Source organism: Catharus ustulatus, chromosome 1, assembly GCF_009819885.2.
Source record: "Catharus ustulatus isolate bCatUst1 chromosome 1, bCatUst1.pri.v2, whole genome shotgun sequence".
Lineage (NCBI taxonomy): Eukaryota > Metazoa > Chordata > Aves > Passeriformes > Turdidae > Catharus > Catharus ustulatus.
This window is the reverse complement of record NC_046221.1, coordinates 145,476,102-145,500,861: the sequence shown is the minus strand read 5'-3', so window position 1 is coordinate 145,500,861 and position 24,760 is coordinate 145,476,102. Positions and strand designations below refer to the sequence as shown.

The 24,760-nt window shown below is 34.1% G+C and overlaps 1 protein-coding gene across 4 annotated transcripts in view; it reads left to right on the top strand.

The window, feature by feature from the left end:
- LOC116996220 (CUB and sushi domain-containing protein 3) overlaps nt 1-24,760 on the top strand; it is a 617,877-nt gene that overhangs the window by 253,863 nt on the left and 339,254 nt on the right. For 2 of the 4 annotated variants that reach the window (XM_033059460.2, XM_033059443.2), the window contains 4 exons: nt 6,042-6,119; nt 10,579-10,666; nt 19,817-19,941; nt 22,185-22,306. In XM_033059460.2, coding sequence (XP_032915351.1) covers nt 6,042-6,119; nt 10,579-10,666; nt 19,817-19,941; nt 22,185-22,306 — 413 coding nt within the window. The remainder of the gene's footprint in view (nt 1-6,041; nt 6,120-10,578; nt 10,667-19,816; nt 19,942-22,184; nt 22,307-24,760) is intronic. The other 2 variants (XM_033059469.2, XM_033059450.2) reach the window with 1 other exon arrangement.

Sequence of the window (24,760 nt, the reverse complement as noted above, 5' to 3'; positions counted from 1 at the left end):
TCATCTTCTGTATGGCTCTTCATATTTAAGAAATTGTTAAGCTATACAGTTCATGCTGTACTACAATAACTGATGAAAATTCATGTTCTCTAATGCTGGCTTTTAAGGTGCAGGAATGTTCTAGAAGATAGTGCTACATTAGTTGGTATGTTGGGTTATAGTGAAATTTATTTAGGTTATCACTAGATTTAGAGATTTTTTTTAGTGGTGATCTCCAAGATACCTGGATATTTAACAGTTGCATTGTTAGAATTTGGGAATTCTGGATAATTAGTTTTATCACATGCTTAGTGAATATGATGTAAATGCAAATAAAATGTAGCTGACCTGTATGTAAGTAGTGAATAGTAAGTTCAGTGCATTTGGGCAGCAGATGTATTTCTAGAGGAAATACAATGAATTAGACACGTGCCAAAGATGAACTGGAAGTATCATGCATCATGTACAGTAATTTCACGAATACAAGCCCCACCAATTTGACTAAGATTTTGCTCCTAAACCGGAAATGAGGCTAATAATCAGGAGCGGCTAATACAACCTCAGAAGTGCCTGCCAGAGTGCTGAGCCGAGCAGCTGCAAAGTCGGCATTTTGCGATTGTTACAAATCGCTACTTTGTTGCACCGCGGGTGGAGCCTGGCTCCCTGTAGGCAGCACGGGGGGCGGGGAGAGAGGCGGGAGAGCTCTCTTTCCTCCTCTGCCACAGCCCAGGGGAGAGACGGGGGGGGGCCGGCGCCGCCATTGCTGCGGCCCGGGGAGGGGGGGGGAAGCCGGCGCCGCCATTGCTGCGGCCCGGGGAGGGGGGGGGAAGCGCCCGCCGCCATTGCTGCGGCCCGGGGAGCCGACGGGAGCCCCGCGCAGCCATTGCCGCGGCTCGGGGAGCCGACGGGGTGCTTTGTCCCAGCCCGCCGCCGCCCCGGCAGGAGTGGGGAAACTCCGTCCCTGCCCGCCGCCGGCGCCACGGGCGCGGGAAAGCTCCCTCCCCGCCCGCCGCCGCTGTCGTAGGAGCAGGGGAAGCTCCGTCCCTGCCTGCCACCGCGGGGCAGTGCCGACCCGGGGTGACCGAGCCCAGTGGCAGCGCCGGCCGGCCCCGAGCTGCAGCACCGGGCTGGGGCACCTGGCCCCGTCAGCGGCCCCTAGCGGGCCGAGCCTGCACAGCCTTAGCTCAGCCAGTAAACCCCGCCCTCCCGCGGTTCTGTTACTAATTGCACGCGGGTCCTCGCTGCGAACGACAGAGCGGCTTATATTCGTGTGCGGCTTATCTATGGACAAAAACCAAAATATTTGCCAACACCCAGAGATGCGGCTTATAGTCAGTGCGGCTTGTATTCGTGAATTTACTGTATTTGGCATATCTGCACACACGCAGCCCATGCTGGAATTCCAAAGTATACAATACTCTTGTTTCTGTCACTAGAAATTGCATTGTTGTGAGTAAAATCTGCGATCATCATATATTGAAGATGTGAAATAATCAGTGGATTACTGGTTCTGCGTAAGTCAAAATTACCCTGTATTCCAAACGAACGGTTTTTCTGCCTTTTCAGAAGGCAGTTGAAAATTCAATTCCTCTTTATTTTTCAGATAACTTTTGCAGATGTAATTTAAGTAGGGCTGTATATACAATCTTGAAATAATGGCTTTGATGTTATCATATTGTTGTCCATGTCTGTTAGCTGAGTAATAGTGGATATAAAGTAAGAGAAGCTCTGGAGAAGGGAACGGCTGTTTCCATTTTCCTGTATAGTTACTTGAAGTAGTGCAACCTGAGTGCCTGCTTTGCATAGAACAGAGGTGTTTTTTGTCCTCAGCATTTTAAATATTATTTATATTTGATTTGAAAATTTACAAAATATAGAAAGGACATGCTGTATGCTTCTGTTATGTAAATGCTGTTGCATAACCAAAACAAAGATGTGCATTTATGGGTTGACAGTGTTAAATAAATATCCTTCACGTGGCTATATACCCCAATGTTTCCATATTGTAGAAGCAAATTTTCCTTCTTGAATTGTTTTTCTCATTTGGCCCTCCAGACATAGGTTTTCAGTGAAACCGGAAATGTGTCAACTGAACAATCTTCATTCAAAATGATTTTTGTTTCTAGTGTTTGAGAGCTTGCTGTACTTTGGGCTATTATTCAGATCTTACATGTAAGTGGGTTTTTTAATGTCTATGCTTAAAACTTCTTTGCTTGAGGCCCTTTTTTAATGCAGTGCTTATCCTGAAGTTTAAAATGCTGGAGTTGTTGGACTAAGTCCTCTTTTACAAGTGCTTGTATGCAGCATGTCTGCATATATTGCATATATACATAATTACATGGACTTTTTCTCAAAGAAAAAAAGACAATAAAAAATCCCCAATATTTTAATCTTTATGTGTGCCTAAAGTTTTGCCTGTAAGTATTAGAATCTTCATTATCTTACATGAGAGACCATGTTGTTCAAAAACTTCAAGGAAAGAATTCTCAACACATTTCACTTTAAATTGGGTGCTTGAAAAGTATACATGTCTATTGGGTAAATATTAGCTCACACATCTGTAATGCAAAAGTTCTTACATAGACTTCCTTTATTACTGGGACTGTTCATATTCTTCCCTCCTTAATAAAGCATTCGGTTTTATTTTCCTTCTTTACAGAAAATACTGGGCCTTCTAACATTAGAAAAAATTACAGAGTAAGAGTGAGAGGGAGAGAAAGGTGGAACTTTTCAGCCTGAAACAGTGAAGGCTTTGTGGAGACTTTGGAGCACCTTCAATTACCTAAAGAGGACCTACAAGAGAGCTGTAGAGGAACTTTTTACATGGGCTTGCAGTGATAGGACAAGGGGGATGGCTTTAAGGTCAGGGTGGGTAGGTTTAGATTAGATATTAAGAAGTTCTTTATCATTAAGTTGGTGAGGTACTTGAACAGGTAGTTGGCACTAGATGATCCATATGTCCCTTCCAACCCAAACCATTCTATAATTCTATAATAATATTTGTGTATTTGTATCAAAATGACTTGAACTAGGAAAAATGCATGAATAGTGTCAAGCAGAAATCCCAAGGTGGATGCCTAAATTATTTTCAGGGTTTTGACATAATCTCTGATTTGGTTTCACAGAGTTCTGATGCTACTCTTTATGCTTCATCCAGTCATGTGTTCAAAATTTGATTCAGGATTGTCAGAGATTTATTCACAAAGGAGATGTGCACCAGTGTTCCTTCTGCTCCAAAAATAAACAGTACAAATAAACAAACCTGCTGTCTTTATCTATAATTTTAAAACCAACCAACCAACCAACCTAGAAGCCATCTGTATTTAAAGTAGTGTTAAAAGAAAATATTTAAGCCTCTCCTTGCATTATAACACTGGAAAGATGGTTATGTCATATACGTTTTTATAAATTTAGATTATTTTTACAATATACTTTTGTCTTATCACTACCTTCCTTTTATATTTGTATATGTCCGCAGGAATATCCTACTTCATTGGTGTAATCTATTTTCTTGGCTCTTGGCTGTTCAAATATATGAGAAGATACTGATCTGACAGTATTTAAGTATTTGTGCTATTGTTGCATCTGAACACTTTTTCTTGAGAGAAATGGGCATATAAACTCATCTCATGCAAAAATAACTATCTTAAAACCAGATTAACTGATCTCTTGAAGTGTTTTATTTTGTGGATGGGCTTAGATGTGCACAGCTACACAGTTATCTGCCATGAATCCATCCTCTGAAACTTCTGAAAAGTGAAATCCACTTTCAATACTTACTGACGTGTGTTTGACATGCAAAATAATCCTTATTTTGACAAGGCTAAAACAATCTAATTATTTGGTAGGATATTTTTTTTGTGGGATTATTTTTATGTATATTCATGCATTTGCAGCCCAGCACATAGTTTAGTGTTGGCATGTTTGCCATATAAATTTCTGTAATTACTCCTTCGCAGTGTATTCAGAAACTACTGTTCAGTAAATCAACACACAAACTCCAGTTAAGAGTAAAATTCTTCTCTTGTAAATTCTTTAGAGAGCTGGAATTGCTTGCTTTCCTAGTGGTATTTAATATTTTTGGCAAAGTGATGCAAAAATCTTTGGCTGATTTCACTGTGGTCACCAAGACACTCTTAACTACTTTCAGTTCCACCTTAGATCTTGTGAATTCTTCTTGTGTACATGAACCAGGGAACGTGTCATTTACATGTTTTGGATGACTTCTGAAAATAAAGGACAAGCATGTCTCTAATGAGAGCATTTAAACCCATTCCAGCACCTAAGATCATATATTCAAGACCACTCTCATCTTGTTTAGATGCTGGAAGAATAACTAAGCCTGCCTTCTGATTCATGAGGAGTTGTTTTAGACTGATCATCAATGAAAGCCAGAAGAGGGTTAGAGCTATAGTCCAACATTCCTCTTTACATAGAAATAACATTTTAGAAAGCTCAGAAAATGACAAGAGAATATCACTGTTATTCCAGTATTGCTCTGCTGTATGAAGGTAGTGTTCTTGGGTCTATTATTTCCACTGAGGATAGAATTGCTTATGGACTTAAATTAATTTGGAGAGGGGGAGGTTCTTCTCCTATTAAAAGTAAAAAACCCCAAAATCTAGTACTTTGTGGTGACATATATGTTTCACTTCTGCAAATAATGTATTTCCCAGAACCATTATCAGTGTTTATACATTACATTATAATAACATACAGATAAATTTACATGTTGTCTTTTGAGATAACAATGTTATAAGAAAATATGGTCTCTTCAATCAGAAGTGTAAAAATATTTATTAACACATCCTGTATCTATCCTATAAATTGTCTTTCTTAGTAGTATACTCTTTCTTCTGAATCTGATTCTGCTCTTGTGCTTAGTAATGATATTTTTGTCTATAAAAGAATATCAATAGTATTTTGCTACTGTGGTATTTATACCTAATGTAAAAGGTTCTTTGAATATGCATTCTTCTTCTGGAAGAAGTCATGGGTATGAAAAATTATTTGATGAGGTACAGTGTATCTACTTATGTTAAGTTCTCCTAGACATAGCTCCTTTAGTCTGTACTGTCTTCATCAGCAGTATTTGCTTGCAGCAAAGATAAAAACATCTTCTTCCGTAAGTTTTCCAAAAATATATAGTGGCTGTAGTAGCTATAAAGCCACTTAAGTATATTGTACCTAAAGTCAACTTATACTTAAAATTTAGAATTTTTTAAGCAGATCCATTTTAATGTATAATTCATTGCTCACAAGCCAAGCATATTAGAGATGAGACACTTAGTTTAATGACTGAAAAGGAAAGTGTCTTGTAGTATGTTGCTTATCTTTGCTTACATTTTTTATATATATTAAGTTTTGGGTTTATTCTCATTTTGTTAGCTGTTTTCTTTCAAAGATACATTGAGGCCACAAATTTTGCTTGTGTTAACTGTCTATATCACAAAGCCAGACCACAAGAATGACTTTTACAGAAACAGATACTCTAAGCTCTGAGCTTAATGGAGGGGGGGGGGACAGCTATCTTCCATAACACATTCTGCAAATAACATTATTAAAGTTAGAAAGAAGATCAAATGCAGAAACAAAAGCAGAACAACATACTGTATTTTATTTTCTATATTCAAATAATTTTTTCTTTTTTTTTTCTCCTCAAAACAGAAGAAACAGCTATTTTAGAGCAAATATATTTATAATTGTTTTCATTTTCCAAGTTCCATGAATGTGTGACAATGTTTTACACAATTATGTGGTGCATGGAGATAAACATTTTTGGCCTTTTTTTTTTTTTTTTCTTTTTTTATTAGTTATGCAGGAGAAAAATTAAGTTGCAAACATTGCAAATGCCATTTCTTTCCTTTGTCAGGTATACTAATTGGTCTCAATATTTATTTTTGTGAATTGTTTCACACCAAAGGTACAAAATCTGAACTTGTAAGATAGCCAGTATTCAAATTTGTGTATGCTTCCATGATAAAATTTGTCAAATGAAATATTTCAGATTGTATTGCCTGATACATGTGTTTGTTTTTGTTTTGTTTTGTTTTTTTAACTAGTGAAAAAGGCCATAGATTTTAAATCTAGAGGATTTAAATTGTTTCCAGGGAAAGACAACAGCAACAAGTTTTCTATCTGTGAGTGTACTCCTTTTTTGTTACCTTTATCTAGTGCAAGAGTGAAGTTTGTGGTGTGCTGTTTGTGTGTAATTATTTATGTATTCTGATAATAGAACTGATTTCTCCAGTCTGCATGGTGAATTTTCAAGTATGGTTCTACTCTAAAGACAGCCTTTCTATAAATCTGGCATTGTAGAAGGACATGTTATTTTGTCAGTAATTTCACAATAAATTTACAGTATTTGCAGGGAAACAAATATTCAGCCTTTTAGGCGTCAGCTGTAAATTTTGGTGTGAGTAAGAGATCAATTTTTTTTATCTGAACATTAGTAGTTGCATCAAATGCTGTGCAAAATAAAGCCTATCCTCACTTGCCCCTGCACAACCATATATGAGACCACTTTTCGAAATTTTTTAGATTCATTAAGTTTGACATTTTAACTGATTAACTAGGAGTAGATTTAAAAATTCTGGAGATGCTTGGTGTTTTCAATTTTAGTTACAGAAATTAGAAACTCAAAGTGCTTTACATGTCAGTCAACCAATTCCTTATTAAATCATGAGAAGTCAGGCAACTTTCTAGCAAAAATTAAATAGGTGTGTCTCTAAATATATTAAAAGGATATTTTTGAAAAAAAAAGTGCCATTTTTAGACAGGCCTTTTTGGAATAGAACCACATTTAAAATACTTAGAAGTAAATAAAATGGACTAAATGTTTAGCATATGTTGGATTATACTACATTTCATTATTCTTCACAGGACTGAAAGGACTTGCTTTTGAAGCTCCCTAGGTTGGACATGTTTGCACTAATTATTCGTTTAAAGTATCAGTGATGGACTCTGTTTCCAGAATTTAGCAGGACATGCTAGCATACATTTTAATTTTTGTTGCTAGATTTTAATCAAGGTATTATTTTTTTAGACAAAGTTGACTTCAAGCAGCACAACCTTTTTGCATTCAACAAGTCAGGAAAATAAAGCAAAACACACTTCTGTTCAATTTTTGTTACGTCATGTATTGCCATATTCAACTTCTGTGTAAACTGCATCACCTAAATAGTTTTGTACGACATTTCTGGTTTACTTGAAAACTTTATATCCAGATATTTAAAAAATACATTCTTTTTATACCTATTGAGTGAATGGAAAACTGACTGATTATGTAGAAGAAGTAACAGTAGGATAGTTACAGTAATGTTTATAAAGTACATCACTGAAGTCTCTAACAGAGCATATGTGATTCTCTAGTTACAAATAATAATACAATAATAACACAATAAATGATAAAAGACATTATTTTTCTCTAATCATTACATTTTCTGCTATACTAACTTTAATAGGAATTCCATATTTATAATGAAGTGCTGGATATTCATGATATCCAAAGCAGATTGCTATGAAATTAGTGATGACATTTATCAATATATTTTAGAAGGTCTTTAGGTAATTTCATATGTTAAGATATTCTATGTGAAGCTGGAAACTTCTTTATCTTTTTTATTGATTATGCAGAATAGATTACATATATGAGTCTATAATAACTGAAAGTGAAAACCTTGGTGATTTGTACCTTTAGTGATCATAATCTTGTCATAAATAGATAACTAAGGTTTTATATTGTCTAGCAATTGATTCTCCACTTGGGTAGCTGAGAATGTTGAAGAGACAGTATTTCATAAGAAACTTATTTATTTGGCTGTTAACAAGATAATTTTCTCAATATGGCTTCAGCTGGTGAGTCTCATGTCATTCATTGCATTACAATCACAAAAAGGGTCCTTTAAGAAAAACAGTGACCAGATGTTAGTGCAAATAAGGATAAGTGAATATCTATTTCACTTTATGCCCTTTATTAGCAATGCCTTAGGAAATTTTTCTCTAGCATTCTCATCTGTAAGTCCTTTCATTATTTTATGTCTTTTTTTTAATGTATCAGTTGCATAACATTCAATACTAATGAACAAGTGATTTGCACAGAATAAAGCCAGAAGATATTTGATATGATACATTTTGAAACAAGCATACAACAGCTTCAGTTTAGAAATGTTTATACTAACAAATGAATTAATTGGCGGATATAATTCAATCTGGATTAGAACTGTGGAGTTTCTTGATACCAGTTTCATGACCAGACCATGACTGAATCCTTTCCCAAGATGCATATAATTTACTACAGGAAACCCTTTAACTGCTTATTGTGTGTAAGCACCTGGGGTGTAAAAAACTCCTAAACTATGAAATTACTTTTCACTAGTTACTTAACAGAAAACAAAATGTTTTTAAGATTGTGTAAATGTATTTTGGAATTGGGATCAAATCAGAAATCAGTATCTACCTATAACATTTTCATTTTTACTGCAGTATATGTCTTAATTTTTTAAAAAAATCAATTATCTCACTGATTTTCTTTAACATAAGTCTTTGTATTTTTGTTTATGAGTATTTATAATTCCATATATTACAATTTAAAATTATATCCTGCAAGAGTATTTCTAGGAATGGAACCTTATACAGAAGGTGTCAAAAACCAATAGGATTTTCAAGCTTCCTTTGCCGGTAGAAAAGTGTATAATGGTTCTTGTGTCTTGCAATCTGTTAAGATATTCTTTTTATATGAATATTTACTCTATTACCTGTGTATGGGGAAAAATAATGTACGAAAATAAAATAATTATTTCAAGTATTAAAACATGAGCTATAATAAATAGAAATAATATTGGTTAACCACTATTTTAATTTTTTTCAGTAAAAATTTCTTCTCTGTGCATTGGTATACAATGCATGACCAAATTGCACTATTGTAATTTCTATAATATTATTATCAGACATCATGAATAATTTTATAACTATGGTTTTAACATATGTTTAATGTCAGAAAAGTTTTAATGTCTTTTATATATATGCAGGCTACTTTTGATGATACTGAGTTTCTCATGTCTTGTAATGAAACACCTGATATTTCAGGGAGAATTAATTCTACATGCTTATCCAACAAGCTGGCCTTTTAAACGTAGTCTGTAGAATCGTAGTTGTCAAAGAAATATATATATTTCAACACTAGCATGAACATGGGTTTCTGTAGCTAGTATGATTTCATCACATGCACATCTATTGGAGGAGGATGAAATCTGAAACCAGGAGGAAGACTCAGGGCCCAAAAGTGCCCTGAACATAGAAACCCTGATGAACAGAGATTGCCTTGGTGTGGTTTTAGAGCAACTTTTGACATGTTACAGGTATCTTGGGACAGAGGAGAGTAAATAGTGGTCCCAGCTGACAAGCACTGAGCTTGAGAGGTTTTATGAGCAGTGTGCTATGCTGAGATGTTTTCTGCTTAAGCCTGTACAACATTTGCATTTGGCCTTTGGCTTCCTCAGGGGTAGAAAACCAATTCTTCCCTTTCTGTGTGTGTAAGGAGACAAATTAAAAGCAAGAGAAACCCCCAAGGATTCTGAATTATATTCCTCTTCTTTCAAAGCTGAAAGTTAATGAAAACCCTTTAAAAGTGTAGTTAGAATCTACTTTTTCTTTTAATCCTGTAGTGTGGTTACCCTAACTGTATGCAAACCTTTTCCATAAAGGGAAGTAAATCCTTATAGTGCAAATCCATTGGTCTAGTTCATCAGTAATAAAGATGAATAAAGGTTAAAATAATTTTCTGCTAAATACAAATTATTTGGCCTCATGTCAGGTTTTTTTTTTTTTTAAAATATTTTTCTGTCAAGTCGTTAATTTATCAAGTAATAGCAGATTAACACCTTTTGCTAATATTCCAGTTTTATTAATAGGTGGTTCAATATGCTGAGATATGGTTAGATTTTTACATACAAATTTTTGGAAAAATACAGGAAATGGTTCACAGAAAGTTTCTCTCTGAAGATCCATTTTAGTTTATTGTAAGATAAATGTATGCAAATCAAACTGGCATTTTGAGTTTACCTTCAGATCACCATATTTTGGATATACATGCATTTTCAATACTGATTAAGGATAATTCTCTCAGCAGAAACTTATGCATTCAGGTTTTATTACAAATAAAGGAGAAAAGGTCAGCTCTTAGTGGAGATGATATTTATTAGTGTATGTTCAGAAAAAAATCTTAGAACCCTAAACCCGATGAACAATGTTTCTAAAGAAATAATAATGACATTTCCGTATGGATTCAATAATATTGCAAGAAAGCAAAATAACTGATTAATACATTGATTAAAAAAAACTTGTGTTATTAAAAAAAAAATCAGAAAATATATGCTTTCTTTGTTACAGGGAGGACAAACTTGTATATTGAAACTGGAGTTTATATGGGTGATCACAATATGTAGAAAATCTGTTTTAAAAGACCTAAAATGAAAAGAATATACTCTCATATTTATTAATTGCTTGCCTCTGTATTTTCTAAAAGCATTGTTATTTTATCTCTTTTTTTTTGTTTATTTTATTTTGTTGTTGTTGTTTTTGTTTTTGTTTTTTTTTCAGTAAATGAGGGAGGTATTAAACAGGCGTCCAATTTGTGTCCGGATCCTGGAGAACCAGAAAATGGAAAACGGATAGGCTCAGATTTTAGGTAAAACATAAATTATACCATTGTATCATTTCTCTAATACTGAACTTGAAAATGAATATGTTGAAAATTCATTACTCTTGCTGAGTACTTGCTGAGCGCAAAACTGCCCTTCTTAGAAGAAACTGGACTATAATTCTGTATAAAATTATGTGATGCAATGTAGCATGTACTTAGCGTGCAAAAAGATAAAATACATACGTAAAAGAGATCCTATATCTGAAAATCTGACAAAAATAGGATTGAAGGTAAGTTTACATTATTTGAACATTTAAATACTGTGTTAGATTTATGAATATTGAGCATACATGTTGTACTGGAGGTTTTTGCAAAGGACAAAGCTAAACTGAATATAACACAAGAAGAACAATAAAATTTCATAGAAGAAATTTCAGATCTTGCAGAAATATTAATTCACTCTAATAAAGAAATTACATTCCCTAGGGTATGTTTTTCAGGAATCCAGAAGTTTGATACATGCAGAGGTATTTCCCTAGCAATCCCCACATAGGCCTAACACTCTTAATTCAGACTATTTTTTAAATCAATTTTTATGTATACTCTTTATTCAAAGTTGTCTTTCAAATTGCTTATCTTGTAGGATAAAAAAGACTCTAAATATTTATTCTATGTTATTTTCCAGTGAACTTGACTCCTAATTCCGGTAGCACCAGTGGTTGATGCGTAGAGACATACATAATGAATTTTTGAGAATGTTTGGGATTAATTTTAATATCTTTTCTGAGTTTCTGTTTTTTTTTCCTTTTCAATTGTTGAACATTTATTTAAAAGGGTTAAAATGCATAGTATTTTATATTGGATTTTATATGTGATATATAGACTATAGACGGTCTAAAAAACCCTAAAGCTATGTTCTTGTTTCACATAATATACTAATTTCACATTATGTTTACAAAACATAAAACACCTTAGTAATGAAAGGAAAAAAGACAGTAAGAAGGGTGATAATTTTAAAATTAATTGGTTTTATTACACTCACGTTTGTGTTCTACATATTTTGTATTGTACATATCACACAGCACACTTCTAAGCATTTGAGGGTAACACTTGGAGTAATGTGGATGTACAAAGATTTTACAAAATTATGATACTTCATTGTTTTACATAACTTCTTTTATATTTTTGTGTGTGTGTTGTCTTTTCTCCTTGTAATCAAGCAGTGGAAAGGATTTAAAATTACATCCTAAGTAGATGTGCTAGCTAGCCAACAGTTATTACAATTTCTCAATTTGTCATAATAGTCTCCCCATTTTCTCTGGTTTTGAGAAAAGAAAAAATCGACGTGCTTCCAAAAAAGCTTTTTAACTAATTTTATAAAAATGTAATTTCTAATATTAGCTTGCGAACAATCAAAAAAAACCAAAATATTTTCAGAGAAATAAAAAAACTATATTTAACTGTCATGCTTTATGCAATCATTACTTTGGCTGGTGTTTTGTATTTTAACTTCAAAAATATGGCTTGAGAGCAACTGCTTTTGACAGACAACCTTTCAGTTCTTTCCCAATGTTCTGTGCAATTGATCATGGAAAGACCTACTTACAAAAATTATTCTAGTTAAACTTATGTGAGGGCAGTACCTCGAAAAAGATGATGATGATGATCAGGCCCTCATCTTTCTTTTTAGACCAAAATGTTAGTATTTCAGTTAGCATTTTTTACCTGTACACTGGGATGATGTATCAGGCTTTCCTATCTCAAACACAATTAGGAGAAAATGAAAGGCATTCAAATTTCTGAACAATAGTATAAAAAGGTATACAAGATATAAAATATATTTTCCAGTGTTTCTTTACCCTAATTTCTCGCTAATCTTGGTGACATTTTTTTCTCTAAGAAAAACAAAAAAAAAAAATCCCCAAATTATCTGTTTGGATTTATAGTTGCAAAGTACAGCACTAGTGCACATTAGCAAAGCACGCACGTTTAGCTCAAATTGAACACTTCATACATTGATAAAGGTCTTACACAGAACAAAAGCAGACTAAAAATTCTCAGCAGACCTAATGAAATTCCTTTTTAGGTTAACCTGGTTTCAATTCTTGTCAGTATGGTAATGGTTTTTCAATTGCTTCATAAGCTTCTAAAGTAAGAATGCTACATACTATTGCTATGTTACATTTAATTAAATATATCTAGTACTGTGAAAAATCCTTTCCAGGCTGGTCTCTACCTGGCAGACAGAAAAATAGCACATGTTCACCTTTTCCTTCTTGAAATCACTCTCTCTGTAATGCAAGAAATGGCTTTACTTTAAGTTTTCCTCTTTTTTTTTCTTTTCTGAAAAGAAAGTGACAATTCCAATTACGAAGTTTTCATTTGAAAACATAGTATTTTGAAGAAGGATTTAGTTCCATCTGTACTAAGATCAATCAAAATTTGATTTCTGTAAAATTTAATATATTTCAGAGAAGAGCATGCTCTTGTCACATCTCCTTAGCTTTCTTCAAATGTGAAGGTGTAGGTTTAGAAACATTGTCTTGCAGTTTTATTTCTGATTACAAACAGTACCTGCTCTCAGCACATTCATTTCCTCTTGTATGGCTCTTACACAGGTTTACAAAATCTGTAATTCAAGCTCTCAGACAAACTGGAGCATTCCATGATATTATTTGGGGCCTGTAATTCCGTATTTACACTTTTGGTTTTCTAATATGTAAATTCCCCATAGCTGTATTTTGGAGTATTAAAGGTTGTTTCTGATGCTAGATGCATATTTGAGCATAAAAAGTTTTGCGTGTTGAAATTAAGTCAAGAAGACTTACTTATAGCTGCCAGCTTTTCCCGTACTGAGAAAAACATTCTATTTCAGAAAGAAAAGTTCCCTTCCCTAGGAGTTTCTTAAAATTTTGGACACACTAGTGATTATTCCACTGGAATTTGCATTTTATTTTACTTCTCATCCACTCAAATAAACATCTTTTCCGTGTGTCCAGTTTTAGAATCAATGCCACTATGTAAAATTATAAGATGCAATAGATAAAGCTTTCATATGGTCGTTTCTTTTTTGTTTTGTTTTGTTTTTTTGGTTTTTTTTGCTTCTTATGGAATAAACATATCCAGACTGTATTATCCTTGAGCAGGTGTTTTATTATGAGGCAACCATGTTCTTCCACCACCTTCTCAAAGTTCTGTCTTCATGATATGACTAAATGAGCCCATCTCTATCCCTCTACCTCTACAGTCTGGATTCAAAGTCTGGATTTTTAATCTAGGATTTTAAATTAGATTGTGATCAAACCTGTATTGCAAAAAAGCAGTGAATACTGTTGGACAAAAATGCTGGTGTAGTCTTAAAAATGCATATTCTCCTGACAGAAGGAAGAGTATGAAGTTTATGATAAGGACAGTTTCATTTACCAACAGGTTGATTTACAGTATAACTAATGATATTATCTTCTTTCACTTTATATTATAAATCAATGTATGGTTATTTTCTTTGGAAGAATGAAGTTCAGCATTAATTAACGAAATTGACTAGAAGTTTCACACTTGATTTTCCGTAAATCTTCTCTGAATAACCTATTCTTCTCTGCAGATATGCAATGTGAGTTTCTAGGCTTGGAAACTTGAAGACAAACATCCTGAAAAATAACAAAATTTGGCTTGCAGCAAGTGATATGAGGCTAGTTTATAGGGGATCTGTGCACCTACCACTTTTTAACAGTTAATTGGTTCCTTTTTCAAGGACAAGTGTCTACCAGTACACTTAGTGTCTGACAAGCTTTGTGAGAAAAGATGACACTTATAAAAAAAAAAAAAGCTGAATTACTAATTACCTCCATAGTGTCAAGAAATTCTCTGAAACTGAAATTTACTCATCAGTTTAGTTTTTTTCAGCACACAGTAAGGATTTTCCTTGATTTGAAGTTTGGAAGAATTAGATATTCTAACATCATATCATGGAATCCTAGCATTTTGCAGTAATATTTCCAAGTAGCGTATAAACTGATCTGTGAAAATGTTCCTGTGGATGTTCTTAACTTCAGAGAGATGCTGTGACTTAGCTCAGTTCTCATACTGACTCAAAGACAACAGTAGAACCTATCTGTAGCCTGCACATAAAATTTGTGCATCAGTAGTGTGTAGAAAGTTGCTAGGTTAAAAAAAATCACTGTTCATAATCTTGAAAACTTGCATGCCTTTAGTTTCTTTTGTTGCAGGTGGAAGAAATATGTGCTGTAATACTGATTGCTTCTTTATGCTATCATTAAAATATATGATATTGCTAAATTTATAATTTGATAGAGATGGACTTTAAGAATTGATTGTTTCTAGCTGTACATTTTCTTCTATGGCTAAAAATGGTGTCCTCTCTCAAATTTGTTCAGTTGCAGGCATGAACCAAATAGGTTAGTATATCAGAAAGATGGTTTTGATTCCTTGCATAATTGATTATTTTTCAACAAGAATTTAGAAAACATACCAAATAATGGAGGAAAATAATCTAAAATGAGGTTGTTTGCTACACAAAAGTCAACAATTAAAATAATATCATTCAGCATAAAATCCATGTACAGTTAAAAATTTTAAACTTGCTTCTTCTCATCCTTTAGAGGTTCTATATTTAATTTTGGACTTCTTACTGATTTTAAAGTGGAATCCCAAATTTGAGGCAAATGATCAAAAATTTTAAAATAGATATGAAATTAAATATGTATCAGATCTGTATACTAACATTTAATATTTATTAATACATTTTTCTTAATAAAAATATATCCAAAATTTGGGATTTTTTATGAAAATGCAAACCTAATGGCAATCATCATTTGCAAATTTCTGTTTCTAATTGGACAAAAGAAGTTACTGAGGGACACTCACATTAAGCATTCATTTTTGGAGTTATGAACTGCCTTAGCACATTATGTTATATATGCAAAAGCTTAGCATTAATTCAGGACAAATTAAGAGGTTTATATGAGTCATAGAAATATTGATTGGAAGAGTCCTTCAGAGAGCATCCAGTCCATCCTCCTGACCAAAGCAGGACTAGTCAGATCAGCTGTGGCTTTGTTTAGAAAATCCTGAAAACTCCCAAGATTAAAGATTTCACAAGAGTTTGATTATGCTGTTCCAGCTCTGCCCTCCTATATTGAAGGAATTTCTTGTAAAGTAAAATCTGAATCTGAATTGTCCCTTGCATATTATCTGGCATATTTAGAAACGTTTGGTTTCATTATCTTTGTAATGGCTCCTGAAATCATTATGGTCTGCTATTAGATGGTACCTAAGTTTTCTCTTTTTCAGTCTAATTAAGCCTAGCTGCCTTAACTTTTTACTGTAGGTCATATGCTTTAAACCTCTGACTGATCTCTGAACTCTTGAGTTTTTACCAATTTCTCTCTTGAAGTGGGAGACAAAATATTTGGCTTAATATTGCAGACACAGCTTCACCAACTGATTCACAATTTCACTTGATCTGCTGCCACCACTTCTACTATTGTTAAGTATATAGTTTGTTTTATTCAGGATGAAAATATGTTACTGGTCAATAGTGCAGAACATTGTACCTATAGTTATTGAGTTTTGTGAGGTTTCTCTTTGCCCAGTGCTGGACTTTCTCAGGCTTCTGGATTGAAGCTCTGCTCTTCGGTGTGTCGGCTACTTTTTCTACTTTAATTTGATCCATAGATATATGGATCCATAAATTCTGTCTCCCCATCAAGGCTGAGGATGAAAATATTACACAGCATCAGACCCTACATTGATTTCCTAATTCTCGATTATTACTGTCCACCAGCTGAATATAAAGCGATTAACTCCTACTCTTTAAGCACAGCTGCCAGCTGACTTTGAATATGTATCTATTCAGTGTGTATTTTGTCAGCTCCATAGCACCCTGCTCTCAGAAACATTGCAGACGTTGAGCACTGTTACCCTGAGCTCTGCTGCATCTACCACAGGGCTGTGTAGCCAGTCACTGAAGAGTTGGAGTCCATGATCCTTGTGGGTACCTTCCAACTAAGAATATTCTATGATTCTGTGAGTCTCTGATACTAGAACATTTGGAAAGAATTGAAATAATTTCTATTTTTAAGAGTGTATAGATAATGACAAAAATACTAAAAAATGGCAAGCTTGACTATGCTTTTAAGTTCCTGAGAGACATATTTTCTTAACACTTTCTTGACAAGCTCTCTATTATTGTCTTTTTTTAGCTGTTCTTCCATAGGAACTGATCTCCTACTATTCTATTTTCTCTCTTAGACTGGTACTTTATCATCTGCTTATCTAATTGCCCTTAGTAGGTCTCCTTCACACAGCATATATGACACAGATTTTGTAAATTATCCAGTCTGTTTGTGAGCCCGGTCTTATGCTTGTAGTCATATACTATTAAATGCCAGTTTAATATCAAAACTCATTTGGACAAGTGGAATTCATAATGTGAGTGTTATTTATACTTTTGTAGGTGTTAGAAATAATTATTATGCTCGTGCAGTCCTCATAATCATTCAGACTTCTGTGATTTTTGCTGTTGCAATTTTTTTACCAGGAGTTTAATTTAAAAAATTATTTACTTGTTGATGGTGTACTTCCTGCTTGGCATTTCCTCTTTAAATCAGTCCATGCCTAGTTATAGGATATATATTTCTGTGTTATTTTTCTTAAAGTGTTCCTTTCTTTTCCTAGTAATAAAGACACTCAGATTTTCTCAACATGACCTTCTGAAGCTGATAATTATGAAAATATAATCTTGAGAAAGATACTCTTATCTTCCCAATTACCACCTTTTGAACTTTCCTAACCATATAGCACCTGTGCATATTTTTTTTTTGCATTAGTTACAGATAATCCTTGTGTTTCACAGTTTTGAAATATCCTCCAACTCTATGATCTCCCTGATGACTCTTTTTCTTCAGTCACCTATGAAAACCTTTTATCCTTACATAGCAAGGGCCTTTACTTTGTTGTTTTTTGGTTTTTTTTTTTCAGTCACTCACTTTTAGATCTCCTTTTTTGGTGGATTCTGCATCTATTCTTTGTCCCATTCTTTCATAAACATCCTTACACAAACAGGAACTGTTTTGGAATAGTTTATACGACTATTACTCACTGTCAAATCCTCCTTTTCTGAGATGTCTATTCAGGTGACTATCATCTTTCATGCCCTCATTTTTTTACTGTCTATGTCTCCATAAGGCCCAGGTACTTTCCAGATTTCACCAGCTATTTTGTGCTGACACCATTCTTTTTCAAATACCTAACATCTCTAATTCCCTTAAGTTAATTCTTCTTCTGATAAATGTCAATCTTTTTAAATAGCTTTTTTCATCATAGATGCATTTGAATAGATTACTAACAAAAGTTATTCTCTGGAATGTGTGCTCAGCCTTTTTATTTTTCTCTCTGCCTTTATGAATTGAAGAATTTCAGCATTAAAATGGCCATCTACAAGAAAAAAAAGCATGCCTTGCTCTTTGCAAGCCAAACCCTTCAGAGAAAAATTAATTCTAGTATATCTTTTGGAAAAAAATTAATGTCATACCTTGTGGGATCAAATACAGTTTTGAAGATTTCAGCCAAGTAAATATTGACACTTTGTTTAGAGAGATTTATGAACCATATGTTTCTACCAGTATGTAATATATCAAAGACAGGAAAATGTCATCCATCTGAGGAGGGCCAGACAACTACATGGTTTAGAGTATTATACAGGAAGGCTACTATAACAAACTCTTGGGGAGTTACTGCACATTTAATCTTAAAATACACAGAGAGCTGCATTCACAGTGTAGCCAAGACCTTGTAAGTCATGTGTATATAAAAACGTTTGCACTTTGCAGCTCTGGAAGACAAGCCTTTATAAACAGCAGGCTGAAATTATGAAGTGTAAGATACTGATGACAGAGAAAGGCCTGATGTATTGGCTATTTTCAACTGTAATCAGGATTTGAAACCATAATGATATTAAAGGAAAATAATTATCTCAAGATATACTTTTATGTGTTGATTTATTCAACTTTTTCAAACAGAACCCCCCCTTTTCCCCCTTCCCCCATCCCAATTCTCCTCTCAGAAAAACTTAACAAACAACAAAAAAACTGAAAACAACAACAACAACAAAAGCAACCAAACAACCAAAAGAAAACATCAAACAAACAGAAAAGAAAATAAACAAACCAAATTTTTTTTCTGGACTTACTTACTTACTTTCTGCAGCACCAGATATCATATGAAAAAGTACAAAACCTCTTCAATCCAGCATTGTAACTTCATAAATAATCACAGCTAAACACATAGAAATACGTTTTTAGAAATCTTTTATTTTCTTACATTAATTTGAGAAACATATACCAGTTAAATAAGTAAATCCTCATATTCACTGTGTAACTTTCATTATCTAGATGTTACATTCAGAATCGTGTTACTGGCAAGAGTACAGAGGCTACTTCTATGAAGTTAACACTTCACTGCAAGTTTAATTAAAATCTTAATCTACTAAGCAAAATATAAAACAATGCTATAACTAGTATTTTTAAAGTAATCCAAATTAATATAGGATACTCTTATTAATAATATACTATTTTAAATACAAGAAACATTATTAATATCCAGCCCTTTTCTCTGGTATTTTGCTCCCCCTTCCAACGTCCCCCCACCGTTCTAAAGTTAAAAGCATCAGATTTCCTCAAGAAGAATCAGGACTCGGAAATATTCACAGCATATTATTTATATCCTGAGGTCTTTACTGGGAGAAATAAAATGTTTATAATGGGAATTTCTTTTCCAGTCTTGTAGTTGACCTTTTGACTTTTCTTATTGTATCACTTTCACATTCTTTCCTAGCTTCAATTAACGTAAATAACTACTTTTAGTTGCACAATGACTAGGTTGGTCAAATTTTTGCTATATGGAGGTCTGAAGTTAGGTCAGTAAATAGTCACTTGACCTCCAAATGACTGTTAAAAGAGGTAAAACAGATCCAGACAAAGTAGGGCCAGAGAGGGCTGAACATTGTGCATTACCATGCTAGTACATAGCCTTCAGCATTTTACTCTTGAGAGCAGAAATTTCTGGATTACATATTTGTATTGTTTGTCAAGACTGTCATATCTAAAAGGATGGGAAAAATGGACTGCTATCTATTTGTTAAAAAATGCTTCTTTTTATGTAATTGTTTGATTTTAGCTTGGGAGCAACAGTACAGTTCTCCTGTGATGAAGATTATGTGCTACAAGGTTCCAAAACTATCACCTGTCAGAGGATAGCTGAAGTTTTTGCGGCATGGAGTGATCATAGACCTGTGTGTAAAGGTAAACAGAAATTTTTACCCTCACAGTGATTATTCTATTTGGCATCTATGCATTGTTTGAAAGCCAGTCCTATTAATTTTTTTGTAAGTACCTAAAATTTTAATCCTAGTGTCCCCACTTCCTTAGTAAAAAAGGATTCACTTCTGCTGTTTTGTTTAACATGAGCATTGTATTTCAGTATGCTTGTTTAACTAGGATCCTTACATTATGAATTTTGCTTAATAACAAGCTGACAAAATCTTATCACATGCTAAATATTAGGACTTGTCAAGATGAATACTAAAATTCCAGTGATTTAATGCAAAATCGGTATTTCATGAAGCTTCTTCATTATACGTTTTATAAACAGATAAATTCTTGAATTTAGAAGAGATAAGTAGTGGAGAAGTAAGTCTACACTTGATTTTGACCCTGAGCAAAAGGATAAAGGGCAAAATATTCAGTAAAATAAGAAAAGCACAAATGAATGTTGCTGAAATTATTTGTTGACTTAATACAGTGGCAAGTAGTATGATGAATACTTGAATCAAGGAATTAGAGCATTAGTGTTTCAGTATATATCAGATATTAATATATAATGAAAATATAAGTGTACACAAATACACAGAAATTGTCCTAACTGCAACAGGCTTTTTTTTCTGGATTTCAAACTAAAATACTGAAAGTAAATGTCTGTTAGGAATACTTTGAATCAGTATAAATAATAGACATTGGGGGTCAAAGACTTAGATTCCATTCTACTATAGAACAACATGCTTCCTTTGGGACCTTCACTGTGTGGCTACACCAAGAAAAGGCAGCAGAGGTCATAACTCTTCTGCAGCACACAGCAAAGAGTTGTGCTTTATGTCCCAACTCTGCCCCAAAGGATGGACTCACATGTTCAGATGGAGCAGCAAATTGTCTAGAACATTCACAGATTTTTCCCTTCTGACTTACTTCCCACATACAGATACAAGCTGCAATTTCTTATTAAATATATAGACAAATGCCAAGCTTGACATTAGTCTCACTCGTGACCCTAATGTCTGATCCTAAATGAGGAGCCTTCCTCTCACCTCTCTAACCTCTACTTCTTTCCAGGCATCTGGTGTCACTTTGAACACACTCATCACCACAGTATTGTTACTCTGAGGGTGGTGCAAAAGTGACATTTTTTCTAGAGGCTAATGTGAGGGAAGGAACAAGTCTTCATCCAGCAGCCGCTGAATCTTCCTGTGCTCAGTATCAATCAAATGAACATGCTTTGTGAAAGTGCAATGCAACTCCAGGATTATTTCACATATCTGAGGGCCAGTATTTTATTCAATTATTCAAGATGTCAGAATGCAGTGAAATAAATAGTTCTTTACCTTTTGCAGTTTATGTGGTGTCATAATAATCACTGGAGAAATTGGATAGGCTCATGTTTCCTTGAGGTTGCTTGTCAGTTTTATATCTTCATGAAGGAAAATTTAACCATTAGAGCATTCAGCAAAGATCTGAATATCAAGGAAATACAATAAAACTATTATTGTCTTCAACAGACAAGGAATTTAGTGCCTTAAAAGTGTAATTTGAAAGCACACAGGACACAGTTTATATCCTTTGTATTATTTGTGACAGACATGCCAGCTACATAAATAATGTTGTTTGGTTTTTTTTTTACCTGACATGCTATTGTAAATAACCATACAGACTTTGATTTGAAAATAAACTCCCTTTGTAATCTTTAGAGATAGATAACACTGTTTTGTGTTAGTCTAACTTTTATAAGCTTCCTTTAATCTTTTCAGTGCTTTGACCATCGATTCAATGGGTTGTACAGGGGTTACAGAAGAAAAAAAATGCTGACATGCCATACACCAACACATGCAAAAAAAAGCACATATGCACAGTGTTAAAAGTGATCTTTTTTTAACATTCTATTTAAATTTGTCTTTCAAGACATTAGTGAAGGTGTCATAAGTTAGTCCTTGAAGAATTTTAAAAATAAGTAGGGCAGTTTCTGTTACTGTAGTTACTGTTTTTCCTCCAAATACTTTTTTTTTAAAATAAGGTTATATGCTCAGACACAAGAGGTCTATTTTATTTGGTCAAAATAATTAAATATGAATGTTCTATTCTCTAGTAAGAGGTGGCTCAGTTTTTGTTAAGTAGTATTTTAATTCTTCACATAATGACTAGAGTAAGTTAGAGATAGGTTTATGAATCTGCTGCATGCATTTTCTGTGTGAATTAAAAGATGAACTTTCTTTTTGCAGTCAAAACTTGTGGATCCAATCTTCAGGGGCCCGGAGGCACTTTTGCATCACCCAATTTTCCATTTCAGTATGACAGCAATGCTCAGTGTGTATGGGTCATCACAGCTATCAATACTAATAAGGTAAGTTAAATCTTCTGATTTTTCTTAAAAAAAAAAACCTCAAAAGAAACAAATCCCCTGTCCCCCACCAGCCCTAAACCAACCAAAAAAAAAAGCACACATAGACCATAACATTTTCACTTATAAAATTAATCTCCGCAGTCCAGGTTTTGTACTAGGTGCATTTCAGATATTTTAGAGAAATGTCTGATACTAGATGAGTATGGACAGATGTTAAAACCTCGTTTCCCCTAGGATTTTTTTACTTTTTGTATACCAAGTAGATGCTATCATGTTTTTATGTGGTTCTCTAACTTAGTTCCCTGTAGCAACTATCCAATGGTATGAGGCAATTTCATGGGCCCACTAATACTGTGTTATAAGCAGAAGAGCTACTTTGTGTATAAGACTGTTTATATCATGTTTGGCCTTAGACTGTGTGAGAAATCACTGAAATTCTTAAATTCATTTTCCCTTCATGAGGAAACACTCTGAAGATGTTTATTTCATTGTCTCAACCACTGTATTAAAATCCCATGTACTTTATACCTACCTTTAAAACAAAAGTACTGAAAGTTCTGATAATGTCAGATGAGTCAAAGAAGAGCAATAAAGCTAAGTTATGACACCAGTTGTCTTTAATTTCAAAAACTAGACACCTGGCATCAATGGCTATGTTCTATTTCCAGATGTATCATTTGAGGTGTATCAACTGAGTATAATGGACTTGTTTAGAGTAATAAAACATAAATTAACTGTGCAGCTCTGGAATATTTTGTAAAAGACTATTATGGCCTGTGTTTGCTGGTACAGGGATATATTCTACCTCTAAATTTTGTTTTATATTGCCATCTGCATCACATTCCATTAACTGATCAGACAGGCCTATAAAGCCCACTCTTTGCACCTGAATTCATCAGAGGACTCAGTGAAAACTCGACTATTTTCAAAATTTTAAAAATCATTTCACTACCCTGGTGTATTTCTCACCCTAACTTTACAAAGTCCTGTCTGGAAGCCATCCTTATGCTCCACTTTGGTAGAAGAAAAAAAGAATATTTATACAACTGATTAGAATTTGATAATGAAAATTGTAAATGTGTTTGGGAGGGATGTTGTTTGTTTGTTTGATCCTTGTTCCAAGGAGTGTTTATCAAATGCATGCAATTTATAGGTCATTAAAAAAGTGTCAAGAGTCCTTGAAAAATTATTCTGTTTCTGTTTCACAGATGGGGAAAAAGTTAAGATCCATTTCTAATTCCAAAGAATTTTCATATTTTTATTCCTTTAATTGAAAAATATTTGTGAGCAAGATGAAATCTGTATACACATCTTGAATTTCTGAAAGTTTTGTCAAATGTGCCAGCTGAGAGAATTTAGTATCATGCTATTTGAGGAAATTAAACACAGCTACTACACTTTGTGCAAGTTCTTTAAATGGCCTGAAAATCCCCAGTAAGCAGTTGAATTAATTTAAGACCCATAAGACCATAATTTGCATAAAATGTTTTCCTTTCTTAAATGGACCAAGGGCATGTCTACATAACAAAAACAGCCAAATAAGGTTTTAGACATTCTACCACTGGTAGAAGCAAACCCTTGAGCTCACAAACTGGTATGTATTTACTGGCAAGTCACAGGTGACTGCCAGTTTAAGATATTAATGACTTGTAGATTAAAGGATTACATTCTGCTGGTATTCATGTGTTGATGCTACCTTCCTCCTCCCTTCCTGCCAATTCACAGGATGGTGATACAGTGTTAGCTTCAAAACCTCAGAATTTCATTTTTACCAAAAATATCTTTATGAAAATATTCAAAAACACTATTCCACAGTATTATTTTCCTTTAAAATATCCAGTTTATGCATTTCTAGAACTGCAGAAATTTAATTGAACAAATGCTTTTTCTCTGTTTGTCAGTGTGGTTGACAGAGTTACAGAATGGTCGAGGTTGGAATGAACCTCCAGAAATTCTGTAGTTGAACTCACTGCTCAAGCAGAGCCACCTAGAGGCTCAGACAATTCCGAATATCTCAAAGGATGGTAACTCCACAACCTTTCTAGGCAACCAGAGTTAATGTTCACTCACCCCCACAGGGAAAAACTGCTTCCTGATGTTCAGAAAGAACCTCCTGTGTTTTAGTCTGTGCTCATTGTCTCCAGTCCTGTCACCGGGCACCACTGGAAAGAGTTTGGTTTCATCTTCTTTACATCCTCCCATCGGGAGATTATAGACTTTGAGATTCAGTGATCCTCTTCTTCTTTAGTGTAAGCAAGCCCAGCTGTCTCAACCTTATATGAAAGAAGTTACAATCAATCCCTTAATCTTCTTAGTGCCCCTTCGTGCACTGTCTCCAGTAGCTGCCTATTTTGCTTGTACTGGGCAGGTGCAGTTGCTTTCCTTCCTCTCAAACCACTTGAAAGAAAAGGTTGCTCCATATATAAAAAATTCTAATTCTAATGAAAATAACAT